At 42.0% G+C, this 21,286-nt stretch overlaps 1 protein-coding gene across 1 annotated transcript in view; it reads right to left on the bottom strand.

The window, feature by feature from the left end:
• MKLN1 (muskelin 1) overlaps positions 1 to 21,286 on the bottom strand; it is a 77,522-nt gene that overhangs the window by 41,352 nt on the left and 14,884 nt on the right. Inside the window, exons 5-7 of the mRNA XM_086481026.1 lie at positions 17,101 to 17,178; positions 15,797 to 15,862; positions 7,579 to 7,691 (exon numbers count right to left, since the gene is read on the bottom strand). Coding sequence (XP_086337152.1) covers positions 7,579 to 7,691; positions 15,797 to 15,862; positions 17,101 to 17,178 — 257 coding nt within the window. The remainder of the gene's footprint in view (positions 1 to 7,578; positions 7,692 to 15,796; positions 15,863 to 17,100; positions 17,179 to 21,286) is intronic.

The following is a 21,286-nucleotide window of genomic DNA, read 5'->3' as shown; positions in this document are numbered from 1 at the left end:
TCAATACCGTGCTATTTCTAACAAAAGGCACAATTTACCTGCAAAGCGAGTGCTACTCGCCCTGACGAAACGTGAATAAAATTGTAATTTCTTCAATTTTAACAAGCAAGTTGTTACTCATCAACTGCTCGGCTTTGCTTTCAGTAACACTGATGAAATACAACAGACGACCCACCACAGAACCAGAGCTTTCACCAGCTCTGAGAGATGGGCCCTCAGGACAACATCCCTCGTGTGCCGAGTTTAACTAACCCCATTAACAATTGCAGGATGTTGTATGAGGTCATTTTTGCACGCATCGTAAGTTCACGCTGTCCTCTCATTACCAGTAACAATGGCGAGCGAAGGTCCAGCCAAGAGAGATTTTTCCATAGATGCAAACTACTCGGCTTCGCTACAGTCACACTTGCTAGCAGGCTGGAAAAAATTTAACTAGTCATTTATGGACTGTTTAGCCACAAAGATGAGGAAGCAGCAAGGCTAGAACTTTCGAAGGGTTGGTTGGGGATTTTTTTGTTTTGTTTTTTGTTTTTTTGGTTTTTTGTTGTTTTTTTTTTTAATTAATTGTCCCTGAAAAGCTGGTGATAGATAAACATGAAATTACAAGTCTAAATACTTTGACAGCCACAGGCTGTCAGATGTTTCTGAGAAAGCGAAGACAGTCTTAAATAGATGACAAAGGACTAGCCTGCACCCAGAGGTGTTAGAAAGTCGTAGAAGTGGCTGTATAATTTTTCCCCTCAGGCTAACCCATGGCTGTGAGATTGCCACCTCAGGGATACAGATCCTAAGCACAGTTTAATGCAGATTTCCTCTGTTATAGCAATACGGCAAGAGAAAAAAAAAAATATGAGAAAATAATATTTTCAGCATTGAAAAAACAGAACTGTGGAGACTGTCATGCTTTCTCTTGAACTAAGCGACAAATGAGGAAAGATGTAGCTGCTGAAATTTTTGTTTATATCACCTCTCAGCTATTCTCAGAACATAATTTCGTTATCCAGCTGCAGGAATCGCACCAGTTACCGCTGCAAGTGCAGCACTGAGCTAATCTCTGCTGCGTCACAGTTTCAGAAACAAGGTATCTTCCGTTTTGCAACGATCTACGCAGCAGATTCAGCCAAGAAACAGTGCATGTATTTTCACTGGAGGTTTCTGAAGCACCTGCTAAACCCTTCTCTTCCACATATTCAGGAGAGCAAGCACAACACATGGCAGCAAGCACAGCTTTTAAAAGACAGAGCACCGAAAACAAAGCATGCGTGGGGCAATGTCAAGACTAGAACCCAACCGTTCCTGAATCCCAGCATCAATAGAAACTCCATCGCGTACATGCCCTGGAAAACGCGTAGATTAAGTCCTATTAAACGCACCAAGCTCTTTCAGGCCTCAGAACTCAACAGATCCATGCACTATCCATTCTGCCAGTATATGCTCTCGAGACAGTCCAGAAAGCTTAAGTCCTAATTACCTCCAAAACCCGGTGGCTGAAATACATTATTAGCAGCAAGGTCCACAAAAGCTTACTACATTTTCAAGCATGTAATTATCCAGACCATTTAGCTAAGGATTTGTCTATGACACTACTCGAGAATGCTTTCCCTATGTTACCACATTGGGAGAACTGATATTTCTTTAGGGATTTCTGTATTTGTACAGCTTGAGGAGTGTTAACGTAACGGAAGTCTTTCACAGTCTAGCCGAAATAAGAGACTGCTCTACTCCCAAGGCAAAGTTGAGCTGGTGAGTAAAGCTACTTTCACCTCGCTGGCAAGAGAATAACCTTTCCTCCCACTTTCCACCCCCACATATTCTCCTGTTTCTTTAAGATCCTTTTTCCCCATCCATTCAGTGTGAAACGCAGGGTTCCGGGGATTCCAGCTGGCTCTTGTCTTAACAGGTGTGTATTTCTGTGTCTTTAAAACCCAAAAGGATATAAATTAGGTTCCTTATACCAATATCCATTGCTTCACTAAATCCTTACCTAAAATTCTGTAATACTTTAAGCAGTTGAATAATGTGTCGCCTTCCCTGAGAGGCATCCACAGCCACCCTAGCACATCTCTGTACACTGTCTGATCTGCAGTTTATTGAGAACTGGATGATGCAATAACTTCCTAATAAAGTCACATAAGTAAAATAAAGCTGCATTCCGGATCAGAGATCAGAGCAGTAAACTCATCATGAGCTAGAGCCCAAGCGGTGATTTTTATCGGAACATAAACGCCACAAATCAACTACGCACGATGCATTAATTCGAGGTGTAGAAGTAGTTTACAAGCTGCACTCCTTGCAGCCGAAGGCTTTACAACGGTTTGGAAATCCACGTCTCATCGGAAGACTGGCACACACAAGCTCCAGGACTGCCAAACTTTTGCAGCCCTTTTTCAGAACGCCGTGCATAACGCATTTATTTAAGCGCTCCTTTCTCTGCGAGACTGGCTTCAATACCAGTGTGTGGAGGAAAGGGACCTCCGCGCACTGAAACATCTGGTGTTAGGAATAACTGAAGTTTGGCTGGTTTTCGGAGCTTTATTCATGCTGGAAGCAAGACTACAGGCACCTAGTGATGGAACTGACTAACTCGAGACCTAGTGCTGTTTTAAAATCTGAATGATCTCTAAAAAAATTTCTAAGTTAAAAAAGACAAATAAACAAGTGTTAAGAGGACAGAGCTCCTTAGGCACAGAAGGTCGCATAAGCAAGTAAGAAGTTACCTTTAAAAGCTGAAAACCTTTTTGGAAAAGTTTATCTCAAAAAAATAAAAAACCAATCAAGGTACTCTTCCCTCAACAGGTTCTTTTTGGTTTAGGCTGCTTATGTGGAAACCACTGGAGAAGTTAGTCAGGCATATCTGAAAATATCTAACATTTTGGAGAAAAAAAACCCCACTGGCTAGAATGTTTTCAAACCATTATGCTACTAAGCAGGGAGGGAAATCAAACATTAGCAGGTGATATTTAGGATCAGCCTAGAACACTTTTCATTTGGTTCACTTCAGCATCTGCCTTCTTCGTCCCTACTTTGGTAGGCCTTTACACTACTTAGGAAGTTGGCTCAGAGGTGTATCCGCAGTATCCAAGTTTCTGTTGCAGGCTTTCGGGGACAGCTGCTTTCTCCCTATGTGCTTTTGTGGCACCAGACATCCCGTACAACTGAGCATCTGTACAACTGGAACTACTCTGAAGCAGGACATGGCAGATACACTATATTAGATCTCAGTCCATAAACATCACAGTATTTGAAACAACAACAACAAAAAATTAAAGCATCTTCCAAACTGTATCACCATCTGTGGCAAGGAGTCAATATTTGAGACTAGTTCAGTTCCTACACTTAAAACATCACAGGGCAAAAGCTTGACATAGATAAGTTCACGTATTTCTACATCACACACCAAAAAAATCAGTTACAGGTGTCACAAACTCTTACAAATGCATAAAATGCTTGTGTGGTAATATGAGATTGGAAGCTCTGCGTAAATTCATCCATGTCAACACACGCAAAGAAATGCACGCAGACACCACAGCAAACTTAACTGGAAATACAAGAGCTGATGAAATTCATCCTGGCTCTCACTATTATGAGATCTTTCTACACTTGTCAGCTTTTACTTTCAGTACCCTGGAAAAGCACTTTACGTTAGCAGCAAGCTGTCACCTTACAACACACCGACTTTCTAGATCGTTTTGAACCTACTGAACAGTAGGCACTTGTTGACCTACGCTTTCCTTCACTGTGAGGAGCGATTTATCCTCTCAACCAGTTAACCCATGACAAGACCTTCACTTCTACCTTTGGCAAGAAACACTTTAAAAGTTTTTGAGAAACGCAGTGTTACCTAACCCCAACCCATTTCCACAATTTCCACATCCTTCACGCAGCTGATTTGTGAGCAAGGTTTTCCTCCAAAAAAGCCAGAATGAGGACCAGTCAACATACAATATTTACAGATACACACCACAGCAGCTACCGATTTGTGCAGTAACACACTGTTGGAAGGGAGACCCCGTATCTCTTCTCATGCCTCTAGGAAATACTGAAACACAGTACAGGAACACTAGTGACACACAAAATACGCCAACTATCATGCTTCTCTATTCTCATTTATCAAATCTCCTGAGGCATCAACATCCCTCAGCATTCTGATTGTATTTAAAAATCCACAAAACCATCAATTTACACCAAGCGAAGTCTTTGCTACAGTTCGCTTAAACTGTCCCCCTGTACTGAACTTCACTAAATTAGCCTTCAAAAGAGAAAGCTGCTGCTTGGAAACTAGAAATACCAGACACCAAAACATACACATTAAGTTTCTCTATTAATTGACACTGGCCTAGGATCAAAATGCCCAAGGAATGACAAGGTTTGTTTTTTCAAAACTATTTATTCCCAAATCCTGGAAAGGTCTACTGATCTACAACCACTAACAAACCCTGGAGACAACAGCATTTGTCAGAACATTCCACTTGGTCCAGGGTAAAAAACTCTTAAAGACTAAATATGTTTTGGCCGTGCCTCATGCCAACTGGTCTGTAGAGCTGTTGCGTGCTCCAGCGCTCCACAGAGGAGACAAAAGTTGTGGGTACAGCTGAGAGGTCACGAGCTGCTCCACGGTGCATCTCCTTAGAAGGAGGCGGGCTTGGAGGAGGACGATTTGATAAGGACTGCAGGAGCCTTGCCAGATCCACACACTGTAGGGACAGCGGGGAAGTTCTGATTCATGTCTGTTTATCCACCAGCAGCTGTGGTACGTACACTGGAGGTCCAGTCCAACACCGCAAGCAGGTCCTCTAGACGCACTTTTCAAGACTGTAAATGATCAGCTACTCCAGCAGTGCTGTGAGCATTTTTTCCTGACGTAGAAAGGGCTGTGGGAAATGAGCTTTGAGAGTCTTAACTGTTAAAAATCACAAATGCAACTTCAGGTGTCGAAGGGACTTTTCTCCAGCTCGCTGGCAAATTTCGAAAAACAGCAGCAACAGAGTTTACTAAAAAGGTCACACGACCTTTTCATAACGCATTGCAACAGAAGCTACCAGTACCTTTATCCCAAAAGCGGTACTGTGTGTTGCCCCTACGACAGCACTGGATAAAATGCAGCTTTTACAATATTCTGCTCTTGTCCAAGATTAATTATGGAGTGACTAATTTAACGACTGTCACTGATTAATTAGAACAAAAGAGTCAGAAGTAGAACCAGCACAACACAACACAAACGCAAGACTAAGTTCTACTGGAATCCACTCCGAATATTTTTTTTAAAAGCCCATGTCAAGAGACACTTCCTTTTAGCAAACTGTTTGTGAACAGTTGATGTCCCTATTAAAGAAACATCTGGAGTCTTTGTTTTTTAATTTACTTCTCAACATTTAAGATTGACCTTTTCATTTCTAAAACAGGTTTTATCCAGATCTCTGGGAAAAAAAAAAAAACAACAACAAAACCACAAAACCAAAAACAAAGCCACGGCTGGTTTGCCAGTACAGCAGCCACCAGTTCACTGTACCCCAGTAAGTCACCCAAACCCTGGCCTGTGCCTCAGCAGGCCTTCTACTGAACTCCACTGCAGTCTATAGGCATGCAGAGAGTCCTTCTAGAACTCCATTTCTAAAGCCACACACATTTCTTCACACTTTTACCTATTAAGTACATCTCTTCTTCAAAATTACCCATACACTTACCCTATTCTCCTTTTTATTTTATTTTATTTTTTTAAATTCCCCTATCTTGCTTCCTTTCAGCCCAAGACCCTTCCCCATCCCAGCGTTACCCTGCTAGAGTCAGGCGCAAGGAACTCGAAGAGAAAACATACGCTGCTCCTGGCACTGCCGATGCCTTGCATCCCAGCCAGGCCTCCCAAGCTTTACAGAAGCTCAACTGGATGCAGCAGGATCCCAGCAGGAAAGGAAATTAATCCCTTAAAACACCAGAACTCTCCACACTGGTTTGTGCAGGAAGAAAGCACAGTATCCCCTTTCAGACAGGAAGGCCCTATTCCACAGCATCCCGAGCCAGACAAATGTACATGCTAAGTGGCTACACAGCAAGAAGCAAAGTAAAAGAAGAAACAACTGAAATTGTTGTGCCTTCTTTTCTTTCACTATTCTTCACTTTCTCATCCTCCTTATAAAGGGAGACAAAAGAAAGGAAGGTCTAGCTGTTTACCCCACAGTCGATAAAAGAGGTAGGTCCCAATTTCCCCCTGGTATTATGTCACACACACCCCTCCTTATCTTAAGGATGCTACCTGCTGGGTAAACAGGGAGAAAACAGTAGAACCCATGATTCAAGACAAACAGAAGCAACACAAACCCAGTCCACAGGACTGGACCCTGGGAGACTTAAACCCAGGTTCAGCACCATATCATACACGTAGCCACGAGCAGCAATGAAAGGATTAAGAGTAAAAAAAAAAAAAAAAAACAAAAAACAACTTACAGTAAGAGTAAAAACACCGAGTTACAGGGATATAAAATGCAAGGACAGTTTTACCTTTATAGAGCTCTATTATGGTAGAAACTGGAAGATCACGTTCGGTTCTGTTATTGCCTATTTTGGAAAGGATGTTAGAAACAGTGCGTGCATGACACGCACAGAGATTTGAAGGCTACGGGAAGTGCCTTACTGTGAGATTTCTTTCAGCTCAGGTTATTTGTCCTACTTGATTACAACCTCTAAACACCTTTGCCAAGAAAAAATGGCAATATTAAAGTGTTATATAATCTGCACGGAAGCTCACAAAATAAGCTATGACAAGAAACTGGAAAAACACAAGTGGGAAATAAGACATTTTTAGTTTTTTCAAGCAGTTGAGGAAATCAACTCCTGAATTTGTCAAAAAGTTGTGGATCCTCAAACTTTTCATACCTCCAAGAAGAGGATGCATGAATTTCCTGAAGTTATGCTCTGACAAACAAGCAACGAACTCAAGACACAATAATCTCATGGAAGTTTTACTGCACAGTTTGCAGTGAAGTGAATTACACAAGACAAAGGTCTTGCACTTTTTTTGTTACCTCCCATAACCCAAGCTACATTAATTTCAGAGGTTTCATACGTCAAATACTGAGCAAAACAGGCCAAAGCAAATGGCTCAAATGAATACCACGAAAGCTCTTGGGATTGCATGGCCTCTGGCAGTTACCCCTGTCCTCTAGATTTCCGTCTGTTAGTCGCCCATTTCTACTCATTTTTTTTTTTTTAGCTTCTGTCAAAAATAAGTAATTTATTTCTGAAGCTCAACACCAGCATCAGGTCCGGAATGTTTATTAGTAAGTCTGGTTGTTGAGACCTATCAAATTATTTCACTCATGTTCTATTCACTGAACTGATTTTTGGCCAACCGGTCTGCTCTTGAGAAATAACCCGTTCCCCTCCAGTAACCTTAACACTTCGAGTTCACATCCATCTCGCAATTTCCCAATGTAAGCATTTCAAAAGTCTTCAGAACTTGAAGGTCTGAATTTTGTGGCTCTCACTGCACACTCTACCTCAACACAAGCACTTCAGAAGCCTGGCATTTTTCTGTGCAACAGTTCATTTATTATTAACAACATGGAGGTTTGCAGAACTTGCCTCTTTCTCGGTATCCCTGGATATACAGGTCCACTGGTTTTCCTTCACGCTGTATGCCCAGAAGTCAGCCAGATCCTGAGTTCCATCCCAGCCACCAAACAAATACACAGTTTCTATTAAAAAAAAAAAAAAAAAAAGGAAGAACATGTTAATTTTATTTTTAAAAGAGAATGCCTTTAAACAGGCTAACACCTACGAAACACCTGAGACAAACAGACAGGGTATCAGCAGAGAAACTGAAACTAATTCTTAAAGCACCACTCCTCTTCGAATAGAACCAGTCACTAAGATAAAGAAAGTGGTTTTGTTTAGTAATGGAAGTTTTTAGGATGGACAGACAGCCAATTCTCAAGGAGTCCTTTTCTAGTTCTACATTTACATAAGAGACAATCCTACCCACAGCCCTCTGATTAAAATTCAAGAAAGGTAATGAACCATATTTAACATTTTGGATACTGTGCATTTTATGACATCTCAGCTTGTACCCTGTTTGGTGCAAGTTCAATAGATAAGAAAGACTTCTGAGGCAGCAGCAGCAGCAAAGCTTTTCTCTTTAGTCCATCCCTTAGAAAGAAAAATTACTTCAACTGCGAAATCCTCTCCAAGGGAAATGCCTTGCATAAAATAACTCACCTGATGCCACAGAAGCAAGTCAGTAGAAGAGTTACAGATTTAAGTCGGTCTCTCAGGCCTCTCTTCAGAGCCTGTCACCTTAAACCCACAACCACTCTGCGCACAGCAAGTCTGAAGGCTTCTCAGACTCACTGATAGAACTAGATGAAGCCTCTGAACATGGGAAGCATTTAAGGAAGAATTCTCTGTTCTGACACGAAGAGATAATTAATCTGCTCCCATTATAGAAACATTACTATCTGGTCTCAAATGCTAAAAATATTTTATTTTTAGACGGCATTAAAACACAACACAAAGCCAAGTCCAAGAAGAAAAAGCCACTGAAGACTCGCAGGGCTTTGAAAAACTCCTCTAAAACCCACAAACCAGTTCTATTATGGAGGTAATGACCAATTTTTAATCCAACGCCAATTAAAGAGCAGAGTTAGAAGTGCGATTATAAAATGGGAATAGTCCCTGACCCTTACCTACCATCAGGATAGTGGTCATCACCATGGAAAGGTTACCCTGGTTCATTAACTTTAATTACCCTTCCTCCTGGACTCAGGGCTCCCAGTGTTCCCTGCAAAGAGCAGGTCCCTTTGTGCGCATAAATTCTCACAGCTCACAAAACCCACATTACCACAACAGCTTCATTGATAGCCGAGAAAAATAAAAGATTTGGCACCAGCTAAGGATCCTATTGGGGCCTTGCCAAAACGTCATGCCTGCCTGTAAAGGCTTTGTTGTCTCAGATGAAATTTAATAGCAAACCTGAATGAATCTGATCAAAACTCACATTTTGAAAGTCACCTAAATCGAGCTGGCAGAATTAAATAGCATGTCAGCACTGAAAGAGGAGTACAATCGTACAGCTAGTGCGAGCTGTGAGCATCCCCGGCGTCCGAGAGCCACCGTGATAACACAAGTGTACAGGAACAGTGTGCCAAACTTATTTTTCATCTTGATGTAAAACTGCAGGCTCGGATGAAAGAAAGGCTCCATCACTGTCGAGGCTCAGAACGATATCATTTTTTCATATTATGACTTGTTACAGAACTACATACATATTTTAATAGGAAGTTTATGTATTTTTAAAGGAATATTCCTTAACTCATAAATGCATCTGTTGCTGGTGACGTCAAGAAAATAATTTTTCATAGTTCTTCTGAAGTTTGCAATTGCTCTCCCACGGTAAAAGGAAAAATCAGTTGTTTGCTATTTTGTCCTTTTTTTTTTTTAAGTCAAACGTCACTGTTCCCCAACCAGTATCACACCTTCTGCTCTATTTGCCAATTCAAATTTTGTGCGGAAAGTTATTGTATCACCCTGCATGCAGAGATCCAACCAGGACAGAGCCAGGATGCACGGCCAGCACTCCCAGGCATCGCCACCTAAAGGACCTATCAGCAAACACTCAAAGAAGTGGGCAGACACAGGGAAGAGACCACAGACTTCCAGGCAGCAGGAATAGGGAAGCTTGAGGGGAACACAGCAGTCTCACAAAATATAACTATTCCTACTTCAGTAGCACTAGGGAACTCAAAAGGCAAGCAGGGCATCCTGCTCTGGCAGAGGGAAGGATTCTTCCTTTGTACCCCAGCAATACGTAACACAGCAATATTGATGCTGCTTTATTAAAGCAAGCCTCTATTGTGCTTTAGGGACATAGCAGAAGAATTTCCAAACCTACCTGCAAGGCAACAAGAAAAACATGAAAGCGGTTATATTTACCCAAAGCTTTTACCAACGACATTTAGGAAGTCAAATTTCTCCTCCAGCATCTTAAACCTTATCGCCTCTATATTTATTTTTGAATACAAATTCAACTCTTTGAATTAAATACGTTCTGTGAATATTTCCAAACTGCTTGCTCAGTCAAAAATGTTTCTACGCTGTCCAAATTCTTTTCTGCCCTTACTCTCCGGAAGACTTCAAGGTGCCAGAGCACTCCTCAAATTATTAGAGAATGCACATTCCTGAGAATTAACATACTTCCTGTCAACCTCTCCTTAGGTTCTATTTTTCAGAAAAGCATGCAAAGCAGCCTTCTCCAATCCCTGTCAAATACCAAAAAAAATCCTAGGGTAGTTTCATTTCAGTCTAGGTTCACACACATTCTCCAAGTCGACTTTTCTAACTTCTGTGAACCTCATCATCTCTGTGTGGTGAAATCCTCAGTGGGATTCTGGTACAGCGAGTCTTCCTCATCCGACCAGGATGTTACGTGGCAAACTGCTAAAGCCAGGCTGATAAAAGATGCTTGGTACGCCTGAGCACCCCAGGTTTTACCTTCCATTAACAGGCACAATGCATACATTCCAATCCTGGTGACACATTCAACCGCTTTGGTCAATTAGTACTTTCACATCTCTGCCAGAAGAGTTCTCCATAGAATATGAAAGAATTACGGACCTAAGACAGTTCTGCAAGCCATCTGGTCCATCAGTCGTCTCCCAAACCCCTCACAGCAGCGCTAACTTCAGCAGCAGACCAGGTTGCACAAGGAAGTATCCAGTTACCCTTTGAATATCTCCAAAGATCGGTATTTCAGACTGTCTGGACCCCTGCTCCAATGCCTGATCATCTTCATTAAGAGTTTTTTTTTTTTTCTCCCCCTAATATCTAACTGGAACTTCCCTTCATGCAACGTGCCTGCTGCCCTTTATTCCAACCCTCTGCACCCTCCACAATGACTCTGGCTATCTTCTCCATGCTCTGCCACCACCTCGTTCAAGACAGCTCTAAGATCCTCCCACGAGACTTTTCTTCTGCAAGCTGAACAAAACCAGCTCCCTGAGCATCTCCTCGTACATCAAGTGCTCCAGCCCCCCACCACCTCAGTGGCCCTTCGCTGGGCTCGCTTTCAGAGTGCCACCATCCTTACCGTACCACAGAGCCCAAACTGGGCGCGCTCTTCCAGCTGTGGCCTCAGTACCAAGCAGAGGAACATCATCCCTCCCCATAACCAGCTGTCTTCCACATCATCTTTCCACGCAGTCAGTCCCCAGCTTACACTACCGCACACAGCTATGACATCCCAGGTTCAGGACTCCGCATTTGTCTGGGCAGAACCCCACATCAGGCTCCCTTTGACTCCCAGCCCTGTTCTCCAGTTCATCAGCTACTGCCCTCCCAATTTCCTACCAGCCCAAACTCGCCAAGGGTGTATTTGAGCATCAGCGTTCCTAGAACTAAGAAAGACTTGTTTCAGAAGTAAAAAATCTAGGTGTAAGGTATCTCAAACGCCTTCTACAAAAGGACCTCACTTCCCTATGTAGTAGCCATAGATGCAAACAGCATGGTCTACTTCGTAAGGAGCGCTTAGAGTACAAAGAAGGACCCTAAATTATCTTGAAGTATCACACCGCTCAGTTTCTGAATGACAGTTCAGTGTAGATGCTGGGTGGATGTGAGTTTTTTCAGGCTAGGGCTGGTGTGGGTAGGCATACAGTCTTCCTCTCCAATATGACAGCACCATGAAGTTGAGTAACCTCCAGGACTCAGCAGCTGTTTGTGTTTTGGAGCTTAGAAGCCATCTGTGTTTTGTTTCAGAGATCTCTTCATCTTGTACACAAGTCCTGTCTTTAAATATCTTACGGATAGCGGTGTTTTCCTCAGGCAAAACAGCATCCTCCTTCATGTCTGCTGCTCTCATTTCATCTTTTTCATCTTCCCATGCTGCTTTTGAACCAGCCTCATCATTTTCCACTGTGTGGCCCATGTATACTATGGGCACACTGTGCCCACTGCTCTGATCTCCCGCTGTTCCCAATCTACAGATTTTTCTCACTTATCTGATAGAATGAAGTAAGAAGAATTCCTACCTACGAAAGGAAAAGCAAAACAACGTACAACCAAAACTACAGAGTAGTCTCATTTCAGTGAGTGAACAGAGGTAACACATCAATCAAGGCCATTTCATTAGTATTTTCCTTCAAAAAATACTTCACTTGCCAAAGAGAAGGGAAATGCAGACAAAAAAAAGTCATCCTGGTTGCTTGGCTATTGTTTCTAAAACAGGCTCATCAGAAAACTTCAGAAGGCTTTGTCTAAATGAAATAAAATACCAATGTTTTGAACAAACAGGGTATCACAAAATATTCTTCTTTTTTTTTTTTAATAGAAAGATTTCTACATCTCTATAATACCATTACCAAAATAAATTATATGGCTTTATGGACTAAGCTGTCATTCACATAAAATTGTGTCTGCACTCTAAGAGCAGAGGAGATCAATTCCACCTTAACGATGGAATTACAAACCAAACCTCCAAAACAGAGTACACACTGTGAATACTGACATTATTCCTTACCACTTGAATTTGGCAATCCACTCGCCCATTCCCACTTGAATACACGTTGGTATTTCAAAATGCATGCCATATCTGAATTATAAAAAGGCTCGAGAGGGGGCAATCAGAGTTATGTTAATCAAGGTACCAGTGCTAGATGACTACATCCTTGTCCAAAACTGCATTAGGGCTTCATGCATCTGGGAATACAGTACTGTACAGAAGCCTGTGTTTTACTGCTTCAACATTTCACCAGGGCCTACATAAACAGCAGCACAGCTTTTCGTGACTGACATTCAGCACACTTAACACAGTATGTTTCTGTATAGTTTTGGGGTTGCTTTCAGCTTTGGTGCTTTGGGGGTATTTCTGTATTGATCTATGCACCTGGGCTGTGACTACCCAAATACTTCCCCTTCCTTGTAGAAAAAGGCAGAACACTCTCCAACCTCCCATATGGAGAACTACGTAAGACATGCACCTTGCAGGAAAAAGCAGAACTAACATAAGGCTTCTGTTTTCATTTACAGTCTAAAGCTTTAAGGCACAGTGGTTTCCAGCCATAACTGGGAATGCCTCTTAGTAAATGTTTCTGCATATGCATACCAGAAACAACTTCCTAATTCTGCCAGAGTCATTCCAGTCTGAGTGTTAGTATGATTAAAAGCATGGAAGACATGGTGAGAATCCGTAACTGCCACATTTATTTATTTTTTCATACAGGAAGGTTATCAGGCTGCATTCTCAGTTTCAGTATTCCTACACTTTCATTTCAAACTGCTTTAGAAGTTTTGCGAAGCACAAAGAACACTACACTTACTCTAAGACAGCTGCAGCAGGTATTAAGAGCGTGAACATCAGATGGAAATGAGCTACAGCACAAGTTACTGGTTGCCAGCAGAGATGCCAGAATTGCTCTTCAGCCTACCCTAATTGTAAGATAAAACAATTCAGATTCAGTTACTTTCAGCCTACCCTAACTGTAAGATAAAACATGCTAAAAGGCAGTTTAGAACAAGTTAAACTATATTCTACCTGAAACATAAACAGTCTCAGTGACTCAATGCCCTATCAGTAACGTGAGAGCTAGCTCAACTGCTTACCAACGCATATCCTCTATCCTGACACTAACACATGTGCATCCAGCAGGCTCGGTACTATTACAAAACTTATTAAAAATAAACTTATCTTTTTGTAGACAGTAATAACTTGTTAGTATTTCCTTGAGCTTCATCAAAAAGTAGAACCATTTATAGTTCAGTTATAGCTACTGCAGGTCTGGACATTAGAGATTAAAATTTGCTTCCAACATTTATTTTATGTGAGATGAAACTTCAGAACCTCCTTATATGTCTGATTTCGGCGTTTTGCTTCTTTTCCAAAAAATTAAAGTTGATGAAAAAATTCATTTTTGAAAAGGACCTCACCCCTCCGACGAGAAGTGCAAAGTGAGCTTATTTCAGTAGCCAAGGACTTCTGAAAAACAACAAGTGTGTGGGTAAGGAAGGGAGGATGCCTTTGAAGAGAAGAGTACGCCGCTGCTCCTTTTTCCATTAACACTAGGTTTGCCCAAGGTTACCCAGGGAGCTTTATAGCTCCGGTGTGTAAAACACATCCTGACATAACCGGCCAAATTCCCACAGTCTCATTAAACACTACCTATATTCAGAAGGAAAACTCAAGCCATCAGCAGCAGCTGGTTTTAAGAGTAACAGCGCCAAGAACTTCCCTGGCCTGTTCATGAACCGAATTAAATGGCAAAACTGACAATCTCAAAAACATTTCGGCTTTCACAAGCCTCAGGGAAGCAAAACTAAGAGCAAGTTCCCAAATACCCGCCCAGAGAAACTTTCTGAAGGTATCTCGCCACCACCGGATAAAGCTGCAGCAGGAAGGGACTAGCACGACGGAGGGAGATCCAGTTCTCCACACCGGGACTCTGCCTCTGCAGGTGCTCTCCAGCAGTTTTGTACAAGTAGAAAAAAAAGACATTGATGCTTTTTACTGCCTTGTTAAAGCAGAGGGAAAACTTAAGTCAAAGGCAGAGAATTATCTTTGCTTACTAGGACTTAAGAAAACCAAGAGGAATGGCAAGGCAGGCTCACACTACCACGAATGTATTATTTGCAGGAGGTCTCAAGGACTGTCCTTTCCAAGTTGACAAGCCTCGTGTTTCTTCAGTGTGCTTGTGAGACAGTCGCTGTCTACTCACTCGCCGAGGCCACTAGGGAGCGTTCACAGCTTCTTTTGGAGGCAAACACCAGCAGTCCTCCAGCAGCACTTTATTCTAATGAAGCTCAAACCTCTTCCACCCCAAAAAAAAAGTTTGCTTTCATACACAAAATAACTCGAGTGCTTCCTCTAGAGCAGTAACTATGAGTAAAAGCCAAAGACTGCAGCTACTGCTGCATTTTTGCTTGTTCACGATGACTTAGCAAATTACTCCTGAAGGTAGGATCCTGTCACATGCTTCGGTCCCCGTCCCTATGACCACAAGAGATACGGCCATGGCCATTTTTTGCCAACTCCCTCAATACCACCCTAAATTCCTCTCCGCTATTTACACCCCGATCTTGTTTCTCCTTTCCTAAGAATAACCCTTTTACTCATACAAATCATTTACTTAGCAAAGACGCCAGCAGATGCATTCCTTATTTGAGTAGGGAATGGCACACCACAGAAATCGGATTAAATAAAAGCAAAACAAAGATAGAGAAAATTATGGAGACCGACAATCACCCTTCCCCCCCTTTTTTCTCTCTGCAGGCTCTTTGAAACAGAGGCCAAACCATCCTTTAAACTTCTATAGAAAACGTTTTTGTAAAAAAATGCCTAACAAATTATATTTAACAGGGGTTTCTGGCACTCTGTGGAAATTAGAAGCTGCTCCAACCAAAACACAAGGAATGTTTCAACACATCAGATCTATTGCTTGAGCACTAATCCAAAAACTACTTGGTATGTAGCAGATAAGGGAAACTATCACCCCTAATTTTTCTTTTCTTGTTTAAGCTCCTCAAAGAGGGTAGGAGGGCCAAAAAATTAAAAACAATCGTTCTTGGTTTCTTAGTTAAGACAACACAAGGACTCAGCATAACAGAGAACTAACAGGGAAGGAGGAGGATGGGGAAGGCAGTTGGGAGTATAGTTCCAGAGAGGAAGCAAGGTATTTAATCCAACTATTAGAAAGTGCATTTTTTTTCTCAAAACTTGAAGTTAAGACAGACTCCGAAGAAAAACACATTTACACATTTATATGAAAAATACCTCATTAAATAGTTAAGTTACTGAAGAAATTTAACAACTACTCACCTGTCTGAACGTCTATAACCATCTGATGGCCACCTCTCATCCCTGGTCGGCTGTCTTCCCCATCACCTTTAAAAAAAGAGGGAGGGGAGAGTCTTCTGTTACGAGATTTTTAAACCAAAGAAAGATACAATCTCACATACGGCCTAAATACTACACAGAAGCAGAGTGACTTAGTAACTCACCATTCCGTAAATATTAGCACAACAGTTTTTCCAGGTAGTAGCCTCCCGTGCATTATAAAACCGTACGGAGTTGTATATTGAATTATCTGGTGACTGATAGCACAGGTAGCTGAAGTGAATACAACACTCTAATGTAATTCTGAGAGCCTTGGAAAGGAGCTTGAGAGTTCCTGAAGCACACAGGTCCGCACAAACAAGGGCTGAGCTATCTTTGCAGCTCTCCAGCGGCGAGGACGCAGACAACCTTTTGCTCCCCTTCCGTCTCTCCCCACCCGAGAGCTGCCTGAAGGCTGAGCAGTGAGAACAGATACTCCCATGACAGGGCAAGGTACCCATGGGATGGAAGCAAAGAGGTAATGGTATAGGTAGAGCATAGCTAGCTTTGCACCAACTACTTACTCTCACATAGAAGGGAATTCCAACTGTCCAATTAAAGCAGCTTTCCAACCACATCACCTATCTTAAGCTTTCAGGACAGGTGTCATCTATGGGAAGCAGTGTTAGAAAGATAACCCGCACTCTGCTGGAAGAGAAATCTGCCTGTATTCATGGATAACCCTTCCCAAGAGGTTTGGGTGCGGTGCTCCACGTTCGGCAATTGCCACCTCGACTCCTACGTTTGCTGTATGACAGTGATTTTTGTACTTTGTAGTCAAGGCTGCTGCTACAAGACTCCTCTTGAGGCAGAAAGCAATGGAAACAATTCTGCAGTTTAGATTTACTGTATAACAGACCAAGGCTTCAAAAGATGCATCTCAAAATTAAAGTACTCCCTGTTAAGATAACGTACTCATTTGCCACTCTTTGCTGTGCATTTAAGTTGACTCCAGATGTTAAATCCAGTCATACAGGTAAGTGCTCTCGTGCTTAACCTATACTCTAAGATTCGTTCCTGAACTGATTAGCTGTCCTTGACATTACAGCTAGTGTTCCTTACTCAATCAGAAACCAGGCTGCATTTTATTGACTTTGCTGAAAAATCCAAATTTTTCATAGACAAAACCATTCCCTAAAACAACTGTCCTAGAGGAGGCTTTCTTGCATCATTTTCTTGCTCAATATCCTCAAAGGAACAAGATAGAACTGGCAGTACGTGAGTTATTTCTTAAGAAATGTCCTTACCTTTGGTGCTTTTGGGGATGATCTGCCCCCAGCGAGGTTTGTATTCTTGCTGACTGATATACTGATTGAATAAGCCATCTGCAAAACAAAAATGTTGCTGTATGAAGCATTCATGCTTCCATTATAGCAAAATCACTTTTAATGCAGGTAACCTCAGCCTAACTCAATCCAGTATGCTACTCCAAAGCCTTCATTTTAAGTAAATTCTATACATATACGCCAGTTAGTTTGGCAAACTTGTTAATGAACTAAATGTGTAAGCACTAAAATACAAAGAATACTTGTTACTAGATCAATCAAGAATTACCCAGTTTGCCTGCCAGGTCATGCCAAATGTACAAACCTCCAGTGTGGTGAATTTAATTAAGAACAGAATCCCTCCCCCTTATTTAAGCAAAAGAAAAAGTTGCTAGTGCATCTAAAATTCAACCATTTTAGTACATGTGAAGTTAAAACTAGGTCAAGCAGCATCTCTGGAGCTTCATCTAAGAAGAAAAGGGAAGAAAAACAGATTGTTTAAATGCTACGATATGGGACAACCAAGTACTGGATGAAAAACGAAATAATAGCTTACATTCTCTTCAGAGAGTTAAGCAAGAAGAGAAACAGAAGACACATTAGTTCACTGGCCAGATATGCCAACTGCAGCATTTCTGTAAGAAGCACTAACTCCAGCACTCTATCCAAGCTCCCCTTGTGCCTTCCTCTCTCCCTCTGTACACCTACCGCGCGCCACCTCTTCAAGCCGAGAGGTCAGTTCATAATTCTGGTTCCATGCCACCAGTCTATCACACAAACGTTCATTTTTTTGACAAGGAGATTCATAACACCCACGTTCTCTGGGACTGCTCTTCAGTCCGGGAAGGGCTTAGCAAGCGTTTGGAGAACCTGTCTCCTCTAAAAAAACCCACGTTTCCTTCTGCAGGCACAACTGCTAACGGCCAGCCTCTTGGCCACTGCTCGCCTGGCCATAACCCACCCCTCATGCCACCATCTCAAGACACAAGCTCCTCGTGACAAACATTTGTTCCGTATTTATGCATTACCCCCCAAAAAAAAAAGGGAGGTCGGACACCCAGTTTACACCACAAGCACAGGGATAACTACCACCGGCAAGACTGAGGACTTGAATGGCAGATTTACACGGTTTCGCGTTGGAACAGTACGTTGCACACGCACCGCTCAGACGTCGGATGCATTCAGGGGTCCTTAATCACGTAATACCCAACAGCCATGCTCTCTGGTAGAATGTTACCTGCCCAAATTGCTCAGGAAACATTTCTACATACCCTAGCAGAAAAAAAAAAATAGAATTACTCCGTTGGATCTAATACTTATTAGGTCTTCCAACGCCGGTAATTGTGACTTTGAGGTAAGAATTTAACAGATTATGAATGCCTCCGTTTATTTATAGAAAAATCCCTCGGTAGGCACGCAGACAGAAGAGAATAATCCTTACTGCACACATCCCTATTTGTTTACAAAAAGGTAAAAATCTTTGTTAAGCACGACACAACGTTTGGAGAATATTTTAAAGCGTCTCCTGGCATCCTGTAGTTTGTCGTGACTGAAATCCAGATTTTAATTAAAATCCAAGCCAGCAATACTTCCTGGGAGAAGATGAATACTCTATTTAGAGATCACCTAATAGGAAAATAAGGGCGCTCGAGCTCCTGAAAGGTGCTGAATTGGGTCTTAAAATACAAAACTGCTTTCAACTTTCTTAAACTCAGCTCTGCAAGTTTTTCAAATTAAATACTCTGTGAAAGCAGGCAGATTTTACTTTCTCCTGTCTTGGAGCCAAAAACATCAGCGCTCTCCTACCGTTAGGTAATTGAGGAAAACCAAAAGTTTGTTCAACCTATGTAGAAAAGTGGTTTATTTTGGGTTTAAGAGCAGAGTTCCCAGCTCCCACTTCTTCAGCATTTATAAAGTTGGGACAAGACGCGAGAGGCTTTAAGCTTGAGATTTCATGAATTCTGATTCAGAAAAGCCAACCTTCAACAGAACAAATGCATGCGCTGTAAGAAATCCCATACTGACTCAGGCAGATTTTTCTAGCCACAAATCTAGACAGAAATCCAGCCTTTTGGTTATCATTAGATATTTATCCCTATGGCAGCCAATAGATAATTGGACATAAATAGCTCAAGAGGATGAATTACACCACATACGATCTGAAAGGGTGATTTAACCTCTCTCCCATGCTCAACACCCACAGGCTGCACTTGTCAAGATATGACACTTCTCCCCTACTGTGCCTTCAGCCTCTTTTAATAACGCTTCTTGTCTTCCATGGGACATTGGTTTGGAAATACTCCAGCTTGCTTCCCAGAAATGTTTCTTTCTGCTGGGAGCAGTTCCACACTCATTCTACTTGCACTGCAAACCAGCAGCAGCTTGTTTTGGAAGCTGAATCACCACCTGTCTGACACCACCAGAGAGAAAAAAGGAGGATTTCTAGGCAGATTCTGTACCCGATGCCAGACCTATTCTAGTGCACTCCTTATGTTTCTTGCCAGGATAGCACTGCTGACCAAGAGGTCTCCAAAGCTTCTGTGAGATGCTCAAGATCAGATCTAGGCCTGCTCAGGTTTGTCAGCTGTTTCCAATGAATCAGTAGTTTAAAACAAATATCAAGAATCCTGTAGAAAAAAAGAAGCGTTAAGTGCAAGTTTTTAAAGGAAGTGTTTTCCTTCGTTCCGGGGGCCTCTCATTTCAATGTCCATGTTTACTCTCTAAAGTTACGGCCAAAACTAGCACTTTTATTTTGTACTATTTTCAAGCACTTTGCAGCAAGTTGTGACGCATTTCGGATGTAACAGCATGAAGTTCACAGTGGTTAAAGCTTAGTAAATTCTGCCTCGCTGATAACCGAAGCCTTTATTTCGGGAGCCAATTACAGGTTACCTAGAAAGGATCAGGACAAACATTGTGGACAAAAATATTTAACTTGCTGAAGCCAATCAGGAACAAGTACAAGTTGACTTAAGTTTCTTTTTTAGACAACACACATCTCCAGACACGATTACTAAAATCTATTCACTTCACTGCCAATGGCTGAAAAGACTTCAGAGTGGCATTTAGCCCATAATTTCTGGGTGCTGGGGTCTGGGTTTTTTAAGATTTTTCTTGAAACAAAGAAAAATACTCCAAACACCTAAACAGACTGAGGTTTTTGTAGTCACAAAAATCCTTCTAAAAAAAAAAAAAAAGCTGAAGCAGAGAAAGGTGCGACCAGGTAAGATTCCAGCCATTACTCGACAATTTCCTCGAGATGTGGGAGCAACAAGGAAACGCACAAATTTTCTTCCAGCCTCAAAGCTGTAATATTCTCTGGCACGTTCTTCGTATCCAAAATGAAACAAGGTTTGCTTTCAAATCCCTACAAGATATTTCTTCCACACAAACCCTACCATCTACTTACCATAGGCTTTGGTTCCCTAGCAAGCCTCTCCCCTCCGTGCATCCCAGCACCACAGAGCAGCAAGCCAGCGTCCATACTTTCCCAAAACTGAATCCAACCATATTTGATGGTAAAATTCAGGTACACGTGTCTGCCTAGAGCGTCCAGGAGAACACAGCTGTTCCCGTGCATCCCCAGTTCGGGGAGACATTCGAGCCTGCAGGCTGTGCATCTCAACTTCTTGTTTGTCATATGGGGCCGACTTGTCAACAGATAAACACGTATCACATACCGACACAAGAACTGCCAGAAGGAACATCTTGGTCCCCGGAATACTAATACGAATCTAGCAGATCTTCAACCCATTTCAGGCAGCTTTCTATGTCTACAGTAGCTGCAAACAGTTCAACCAAGTAATTTGCACTCCGCATACTCTCTGTAGGAATATTAAGCAGATTTTTTTCTTCAATAATATAGGCCGTCTGAAAGCTATAGGAATGAATCCAAATGTGAAGCATTTGAACCAAGCCTGTGAAGCAGCTGAGATTTAGGGAACCTTTTATTTTTGAGAGGAAGTCAGGCAGCTGCCAGAGTTTCCATTTGCCCGTTTTCTAAGTGTAATGCACAAGTTAAAAGAATCTGCGGGAAAAGTATGGCTGCCTGCCACCGAGCTCTCAAAAGAAATCATCTGGTGATGTGAGGTGGAAGACAGCGTTCATCATTAGCAATGCAAAAGAACAAGAGTTAGCTCTGCTAGCACTAATTCTTGACCACCTACTC

This window comes from Leptosomus discolor, chromosome 1 (assembly GCF_034619465.1).
Source record: "Leptosomus discolor isolate bLepDis1 chromosome 1, bLepDis1.hap2, whole genome shotgun sequence".
Classification (NCBI taxonomy): Eukaryota; Metazoa; Chordata; class Aves; order Leptosomiformes; family Leptosomidae; genus Leptosomus; species Leptosomus discolor.
This window is presented reverse-complemented; position numbering and strand designations above follow the sequence as displayed.